We start from the raw sequence: 9,510 nt of genomic DNA, 5'->3' as shown, positions 1-9,510 counted from the left end.
CTGTAAACAAAAGGAACAATGCAATCAAAGAAGCCCAGGGAACCATTTTGTGATTCCAAAAGGTGCTGGGTGAATGATTTTGGCCTAATGAACAGACAGATCAAATTTCACTGTAGGCTTTATTGTTGGCAAAGAATCAAGAAATGTTAGTGGGGCTCACACATATTGGCAAAGGTGATTTTATTGAACATATTTGACTTTCAAGTCTTTATTTGTACTTTTAACAATAAATGTGTTTATGCAATATATTTTAATTATGTGGAAGTAATGTACATATTTGAAATCAAAGCCAATGCAATTGCAACGATGATTGAAAAATACAATGCACTGAATAAAGTATATTTGAATAAATATATAGGTAACAATTTACTTAAAGGCTACTTACCTAGGACTTCATGAACAGTGTACTTATAAAGCAATACTTGAAATTCATGCCTGCAGTCTTTGAAGTATATGACATTGTATTGTACCTTAAACTCATGGAACAGATATTAGTTCCAGTTTTAACACTTTTATGAAGCATCATTTCCAAGTAAGGTAGAGACTGAGTTATGAGACTGATATATAAGTGTGATACACTTGCATTCATCATTTCTTACATTTTCCCAAATTTATACACACACATTTGGCAAAAAAACATCACTTAATAATTAATAAATAAACACAACTAAAGAAAAAAATAAAAAGAATTGCTTGATATAGTTTGAGTTATTTTGAAGGACAAAATTTGGTTCCAGATTTCTTCTGGATACCCCCACACAACATCACACGGATATGACAAATTCCTTCTGCGGCACATTTTATTTACCATAATGAAGTATTTATTGAACCAAATCAGGTATTAGATAACTTTGTGATGACTAAAAATAATATTGGGCTTTCATGAGGAGAAGTTTGGAAATTGTTAAGCAAACACATTGACATATCACTGCCGTCGGAAGAAAACCTTTTTGGACGTTTTTGACATAATTTCAAAGGACCTATTGCCCTTTATATTGTGTGTAAATTTCATGATGTATGGAGCAAAAGAAATGGCCCAAAATGACTTGGAAAGATGTCTGGTTCCATTGACTTGCATTAAAACTACAGTATGTTTTTTCTTTCTCCTGTAAAGTTCCAATTTTGGAGATACAAGGTTTTCTTCTGACAACAGCGATGTGTAAAATAATGACTACTTACTATTATTATTTGTACTTTTTGTAAAATAAGTGCTTCTCTGGCCAAATAAGCAATCACTGCCAGGATTTTCCCAGGTGCCTGCAACTTATACACATACTATATGCTGTACATATACATACAAAAACACTGTACTGGAGTAAAAGTAAAAATATTCTTCTTAGAACAGAAGTTTCACAAAATCATTTGCTTATAAATGTACTTAAGTATCAAAGTAAATATAATGTGTGTTGTTACAGATATGCTAAATTAATATGATGACTGCAGTAAAAAGCAGACTTAATGGTACATGTCAGCCACCATAATGTATTTTAAACCTGATTTATGTTGATGTTAAGTTCCATTACTTGAGAATGATGCTTTATGACAGTGTTCTAAAATGAACAAATGTCTCTTTAGTTTACAGCCTTTCATGTCAATAAAGTGTCATTTACTTCATAAAACCTTTGTCATGCAATTTCCTGTATAAGCTGTTTATTAATACCCAGGTATTGCTTTATAAACATGTTATTCAATGCATATGTTATGAAGTTATGAAGTGTAACTAAATACATTCCACACAATTCTGAGTTTTGATCTATTTAGTTTTAGCAATAATTGTGTTCATGTAATAAATTTGACTAAGGCTAGACATTTAAATTAAGTCTATTCAAAACATAACTGAGTCTTCTGTAGAATTCCTTCCTCTTAATAATTCCATAATAGACAGATTCGTTTTATAGTAGTTACTGAATAATTGAAAGTAGTTATTAAATGATAAGTCTCAAGATTAATGACTGGTTTGGAAGGGTTACGGTCTCAGTGCTGACAAAATCAGAAGCACACTAGTTGGGTTTGCACTTATAAAGTATTTTCTCCTATTGTACTGAGCAATGCTATTTTCTTGCCTATGCAAATAAACAATTTCAGCCTACTGGCCATCTGTCTTGTGTGCCAAGTGTGGTTTGCTGATCCACCTTGAGGTTCTTGCTGCACTGCCCTCTCTCTCTCAATCAGATTGACCATTATTAAATTCGAACCTGGGGCCTGCTGCATATGGAGAAAAGGGCACGGTGGCAGCCTGGCCCCTGCAAGTCAAGGCCGGGGCCCAGGTTTGTTTTCATCACGACAAAGCACCCAAATCGTGTCACTATGAAGTGGGCTATATAAATGCAAATGCTATTGGGCATCTATTAGAGGGCTTGGGAGAAGGGGGCTGTATGTAAATGCCCTATAAGAGGCTGGCGGGGCACTCATCCCAAGCCGATTACTATAGCCCTCGATGAAAGGCGGAGCAGCACAGTGGGGTAGGGGGGGAGAGTGCCAGCACTTTGTGCTAAATCATGGTGAACAAGGTGAGAACCTGGGTAATTGAATAGTTGCGGAGTCCACCTTTGATTTATTGTATATGCAAGAGGGACGCACGGGCGAGAAATTGCTGTACACATCCATATGGTGCGGTAGAGGTTTGTTCAGATTGTGCGCTTTGCTCGATAAACTGTTTTGGACTGTGATGTATGTACGGCATGCGAGAGGTGGCAACGAGCTCAATATAAAGTATTTTAGCTGGTGACTTTTATTATAATTTGATTCCAAAAGAAAATCATTGCAGTGTTATGGTTGAGAGTCAGAGACCACTGTATATGAAATTACTTTACCAAGTTCTGATATTGGGCAGGTGCATTACAGCAACACTAGCCTGCTGAAGTGAATAATGATTTTTATGTGTATATTTCTGCATCCTTCATGTAATATTCACTTAACAGAGTAAAGAACAGTTACCTGACTTCTCTCTGCCTTTGTCTAAGCCAATGCAGCAACAGCTGTGAGTGCACCCAATGAGCAAATGCTGGGGAGATGCCGCTCTCTAGTGATGAAGCAGAAGAAGTACATCTGTCTATGACCAAGTCTAATCAGCTGACAACAGGGTTCAGTCCCCTCAAACTTGGATCAGAAGACAAATACGTAGAGTGAAATGTTAATAGGTGTTTATTTATTCTCTGTAATGAGCAAGAACAGCAGCTTACAATACTTCAGTGTGAACAGAACTGAAAAAGGAAATGATATAAATGGCAAATAAATATTACACTCAGACATGCCGTAAACAAGGACAACGTGCTGACACTTTACTTGAACTCTGTTACAACCATGCCATAAGCATGTCATGGCAGATGTCATATATGCTGTCATGACAGATTTGTTCAGCAATATAAGGTTGTATGCAAGGGTTTGTATATCCCAAATTAAATGTTTGGTTGATTTTTGAAGTGAAAATAAGTAAACACATCCAGTACAGGGAACAAATTAAAATAGAATTTTCCTTACAGTTTTTAGCAAAAGATCTATTTATTTGCTCATTTGTACATTGGGAAAAAATTAAACATACAGTAAAAATGTGCCACAATTTTTTGTACAGCCAACTTTTTATACTTGTTTCTCCAATATGTGAAATTCAGCAAAAAAAAACACAAAAGGTGTGCTTTAAAGTGTGCATAAGTGTGTAATCTGTAATGGATGTGTTAACGTATTTTCATTAAAAAAATTAATAAAACATGTAATTTGACCAGGAGCACTCAAACTTTTGCATACAACTGTAACAGTCACGTTACCCTTACCAGTAATTGTCATGACACATCATAATGTCCGATGTCACACGCTGTGTGACATACTAATGTTTGCTAAATGCACTCTAGTTAGCCATCATGACATCCCACATTATGACACCTATCATGACAATTTATGTTAATGGTAACATGACACTGTTATATTACTGGACATGATCTGTCATGACAACTCATGACAACATATGACATCTGCCATGACATGTTTATGTTATGATTATGTCAATGTTATGTGGCAGGGTTCAAGTAACGTTTTACCAAAACTGCTTACTGTTGCCAGGCCATGCCTATATACTTACATACTGTGACATTTTGGTCTTAAGTCATTTCATTGCAAAAGCCATGCTTGATATTATTCTTTTAGTGGTCAGTTTTTCATGAAATATTATACTTAGTGCAGAACCACACAGCATCTTTACTCTCATTTGACACTTTCTTGATTTGATCAAAGCTATATTACTATACTGTTGGTTCAACTGCATAGTAGAAAGGATCAACAGCCTACTTGTGTCGTGAATCATTTGGTCCTGGTTGGAATATTTTTGCATAACCACAACATCCCATCCTACAGAGAGAGAAGAAAAAACAGGAAAATGCAGTGATTAGTGCCCACTCACCATTTTCTATACTGTCTGTCATTGGCATCATCCAAACACTGACCACAGAAGATAGCTGACAAAAAAATGTGCTGGCATATGTTCCACAGTCTCTAACTATGCTCAGGAAGACATCCTTGATTTATTCCCTGTTAAAACGGTCATTACATATTACATTATTCACATTACACATTATTCTTTTTTTCAGAAGATGTGGAGAAAAGGGCAAATGATCCAACAATCCATTTTGTCACTAACAATATAAACATATAAACAATAAAAATGTTATCAAAACCCTACTATGTTGCAGGAGTGACTGTTTTGGTAATGACAATTTTAGTTAATTTTGAGTAAAAACGCAAGCCAGAACATGACTAGAAAACACAGCTTTGAACAGTTGCATGTTAAATTATAATATTTTTCTATTAAGCACAAAGAAATTGCAGAAAATATGCATTTCACTAGTGAAAGTTCCTAATGTTACACACTGATTTTCAGAATTTGGGGACAAATGGGACAGGGATGCATCATCACTTACTGCTCTAAAATACAGGGGTGTGGCTAAAATAAGGCTCTGCCTATGGACTGAAACTTCCAGTTTCCTGTGTTCCAGTATTAAACTCATATAGTTTACTATGCGCATGCTTAAAAGATTTTATAATAATTTTAGACCAATCATGTGTAGACTACGGGGATGCAAGAGGGGAGGATGTTTAATGACAAATAAAAGGTTGCAGCTGTGCTCTGCAGTTACAGTATAGTTTATCTTTGAATTTGGCCTGACTGTCTGGGCCAACTGACAGGCCAGGCCAGGGGAAAATCTCCCCAATCTGTCTGGAAGACCACCAAAACAGTCAAGGTGAAATACATTGTACTTACAGCTTAGATATGTGTAAATAGGTGTGAGATGGGACAAAATCAAGCTCCACTCTTTATTGAAAGCAATCTGCAAATGTTTCTGTCCATCCTTCTACAATTCAATGGTACAGGTTCAAAAGTATATGTAGCTGTTAAGAAGCTGTTATTGAGAAAAGCAAATGAAAAATAAGAATATTCAAAAAATCTAACAAAAAAAACAACAACCAGAAAATCAACCAACTTGACTGAACTTTGGTGGTATAAAAAATATCCCTGCAGATTTCTATGAAAATAAAGTCTGAAAAGAATGGAAGCTGTAAAAAAGGCAAAGAGTAGGCACACTAAAATTATGTTTTTCTGTGTAATTAACTTTTAAATATTGTATGTGTATAAATATGTTTTCTGCTTTTTTCCTGATCCTGTAAAATGGATTAATTAATTGTTAAGACCTTCATTTTTATTTAGTCTATAATTGAAATAAATGATGGCTGGTCTTTGACTTAGTATGTCTGCGGTTACCTGTACTCCTTCAGTACTGACAGCAGAGCAGGGTTGGATCTGCCAAATTCGGTCTCTAATAGTGTGAAGGCTGAGCCCCTCAGCCAGCTCGGATGCAGATGCTGCAGTCATCAAATCTTGTTTGTTGGCAAAAATTAACAATGGCACCATGCTTAGCTTCTCCTCTTCCAGTAGTTCAGCCAGTTCCTGTTAAAATGTGTGAGAGAAAGACTGAGTAGACATTTCTGAGCCTCTTTCATAATGCTCCACTTTGTTCCTCAGAGCTTACCTGGCCTGTCTCCTCAAACCGTTTCTTGTCTGTGCTGTCAATCACATAGATCTGTGAGAAAGAATACGTCATTAAAATATAGAATGACTTCTTTATGATAGAGAGCTACATAAACTGATCTTGAGGTGCATGAATTTATTATCATAAGTGGAAAAACTGGAAACTCAAATGTTTGGGCCCTTAAATGCATTTTAAATAAAGGTACCAAGAGATCTGTATTCTCAAAATAATTCCTCCAGTAAGGTCGGATCTTCCTCTGGCCCCCGATGTCCCAGACATTCAGCTTAAAACCCTGAGACTGAACGCTCTTTATGTTAAAGCCCTGGAAAAACACAAAAATGTATTATAGACATGATGCAGAATGTAATGACTCACATAAAATTACAGTACATTTTACACAACAATTTAAACAGAAGTACAAAAATAATAGGTCATAGTAACTACTTAAACAGAAATTCCACCAATTTTTCAAAAGTTCTTCAACTTTCAATCATGCAGATGTTAAAAAGTCAGAGTGGTTTGATATGGTCAGATTTTCTTTACTGTGGTGTTGATGGGAATCATGGGTCTACAACAGAAATACGGCCATTTTGTTTACTATCCCAAACACTCAGTGAGTTTTTATGTAATGTTAATGATAATGTTATGTAATGATAATGGTAAAATAGAAGTAAATATAAAAAATAAAATTCCTTTAAGGACTGTTTTGCCCTTTAACTCCTTTCATGTGCCTCTCTGCCACTAATACATTTATAAATACTATATATATATATATATATATATATATATATATATATATATATTAGGGAAAAACCTTTGTAAAACAGTGTCTCAGACATTAGGCAAAGTATGTGTAGTCATTTCACGTAATCATTTCTGTGAGGTAAGTTTAAAAAGTATTCTGGCACCTGGTTCCTATTACCACCAGTGCGCAATTCACATCAAATCACTCTGAATGACTTTATATCATATCCATACCTGAGTAGGTGTGATGTGGGTGATGTCCTCTGCTGCCAGCTGTTTAAGCAGTGTGGTTTTGCCTGCATTGTCCAGTCCCAGCAGCAGGATGCGCACTTCCTGATCTGGAGAGTTTTTAAGTTTCCTCAGAACAGACAGCAAGCCCTAAGCCACAATTCAATACACATTAACATGATGAACAGTTTTCCTGCACGGACTGACCAGTCTACACTCGTTGTGTTTCATTCTAGAGCAAAGTGGACATTGTTAGATGTCCAGTTCTAAACAGGTCTGAAGTAAAGCAATTCCCTCCTGGCCTGATTTAGTGCAGAGTCACTAATCCTCCTCTTACACTGCAGACACGCAATGACTCAGTTAACTCCTTTTCATAGTAGCCATTAAATGCAATTAGTGCCTATATATATATATATATATATATATATATATATATAGCTGGGTCAGAGCATCACCACACCAGCACAATGATCTATTTGTGACAAACCCCCTCTAAAGGGAAATTTCACTGATTTTTTATAATATCTACATAAAATAACAGTTCAGATGTAAACAAAGTCATTCACAGTGGTTTGATGTGCAATGGTTCAGTGTAGAGAACTTATAGAATCTAATTTATTTCCTGTAGCAGTGATAGGAACCAGGGTTTTGTGATATTTTAAAGCAAATATAGCCATTTTATTCATGTAAAATGACCAGTGAACCTGCCTTCTTCTGACCTCTGTCTTCTATGCTCTATATACAAGTTTTCTTTGTGAAATATTTTGCCTTATGTTGCCCTGCAGGTATGCCTGTCATAAATAGAATGTTTAAAAATACATTTTAGGCCAAAACCTTAAAATGACTGTAAATCCAAACTCATGGTCAAACAGTATCTGAAGCATAAGACACAGTTTTTCATGTAATACTATGTAGATTTCTATGGGGTTTCTTTAAAGCCATGAAACTCTACAACATCTGGTTTTACTGCTTCACTACCGCTGTGAACAATTCTGACTCTGTATATTATTCCAGAATCTAGCAGTTCACATTAAAGCTCACATTAAACTGACTTATTTTACACCTTAACAAATTCATTATGCAGATGGTAGAATTAACCCTTAAACACTCACACTTCAACATATGTGGTGAAATGCTGCTTCAGTTTGATAGAGAACGTGCTATATAGAACCATATATATAGAATATTTTATATAGAATATTTTTGAAAATGCTTCTATGGGGCACCAAAAAGGGTTCTGCTTTTATTACGACATCAAGCTCGTAACAACAGAAGAACCCTTTTTGGGGCAATATAGAACCGTTTTCAAAAAGCATGAAATAGTTCTATATAGAACTCATGGTTCTAAGTAGACGGTCTTTACTAAAGAACCCTTGCAGAACCAAGGGTTTAAGTGTGTAAAATGTGAAACAAACTGAAATAACACAGAGAAACACAGCACTGGTAAATATAGCCATGACACCTGTAGATCCAAGGAGCTGCTGCGTTAGAATAGCTTTGCTATTGCTTCAGCCAATAGCAAAGCTTCTTGACAGGCATTCCACCAATCACGCTAAGCTTGGCTCTGATGAAGATTGACACAGATTTAACCGGGCTTGCTGGGGACGTATATGTGCAGCTAAAGATACAAGAATTACCTGAGAACACATGAACAAGTCCTTAGCCTAGATTCCAAAACCTATGGGCCGTTTTATTGTGAAGACACAGACCAATCTTACTTCTACACTAAAGTGGAGATCCCCCCGCCACAGTCAAAGTCATTTATCCAGGCTATACAGGCTATGAACAGCAGGAGCTTGTTTTGAAATCTCACTAAGCAAGTAAATGAACCCATTCAGCCACTATGCTAAACCATTCTGCTTTACCTAAAACGATGAAATCGTGTATAGGTGTAACTTGGATTAACATTAAAAATGTCCACCACAGTTTTTGTGATGTCGTTTTTTAATTTTATTTTTCTTTTAAAAGCTTTTCACTTACACTCAAACTGGAATTGTCTACCGTTTTGTCAACAGTATGGATTTACCTGCTAGATTTGAATTTTAAATAAAATACTCGGTCATAAGGTGTTGGTTCTTTACAGCGCTGCCCTAATGCAGAAAAACAGGAAAGGCACAGCAGCTTCAGCAGTCCTGCTATGCAGTGCAACAGGTGACACTGGCATATACACGAGAGAAACTCAATAGCAGGAGGTATAAGAGCAACGTGACCGCGAACTAACACGTTTCTGCCTCCCTGCTAAAAACAAAACTGCTAGCTAGTGTGTGACGGGGCGTTGTTACTGGCCTTGCTGTTTTGCTTTCCTCCATCATCATCGGTCAGACACGCTACTCACCATGTTTTGGTCCGCTCGTCGCCGTGTCCTGCAGATCCAGGATTTGACATCAGTGTGGCCTGAGCAGGCTGTCAGCCTCTATCTGTGCCACATGTGACGTCCTACTAAGCCTGAACAACGTTCGTTTGTCTGCCACAGCACAGCTATGCGATCCTTTTCACTCAGAAAAGCGTGACTCCGTTCAAT

At 36.5% G+C, this 9,510-nt stretch overlaps 1 protein-coding gene across 1 annotated transcript; it reads right to left on the bottom strand.

Annotated features, from left to right (window-relative positions):
• Positions 1–3,126: 3,126 nt before the first annotated feature.
• Positions 3,127–9,510, bottom strand: LOC108437211 (ADP-ribosylation factor-like protein 3). The gene is made up of 6 exons (XM_017714161.2): positions 9,325–9,510; positions 6,996–7,139; positions 6,223–6,339; positions 6,018–6,068; positions 5,750–5,935; positions 3,127–4,341 (listed from the first exon to the last, which is right to left on the bottom strand). The coding sequence occupies exons 1-6, from the start codon at positions 9,325–9,327 to the stop codon at positions 4,294–4,296; spliced, it is 549 nt and encodes a 182-aa protein (XP_017569650.1). The 5' UTR covers positions 9,328–9,510; the 3' UTR covers positions 3,127–4,293.

Source organism: Pygocentrus nattereri, chromosome 23, assembly GCF_015220715.1.
Source record: "Pygocentrus nattereri isolate fPygNat1 chromosome 23, fPygNat1.pri, whole genome shotgun sequence".
NCBI lineage: Eukaryota > Metazoa > Chordata > Actinopteri > Characiformes > Serrasalmidae > Pygocentrus > Pygocentrus nattereri.
The sequence above is the reverse complement of the archived record's forward strand: the minus strand, read 5'-3'. Positions and strand labels throughout refer to the sequence as shown.

Bases quoted from the DNA above. Each gene is read 5' to 3' on its own strand.
- LOC108437211 (XM_017714161.2), bottom strand. The intron at 6,340-6,995 runs GTATGGATATGA...GTGTTTTTCCAG, and splicing joins CCCACATCACACCTACTCAG to GGCTTTAACATAAAGAGCGT. The intron at 4,342-5,749 runs GTAACCGCAGAC...CTCTCTCTGTAG, and splicing joins TCAGTACTGAAGGAGTACAG to GATGGGATGTTGTGGTTATG.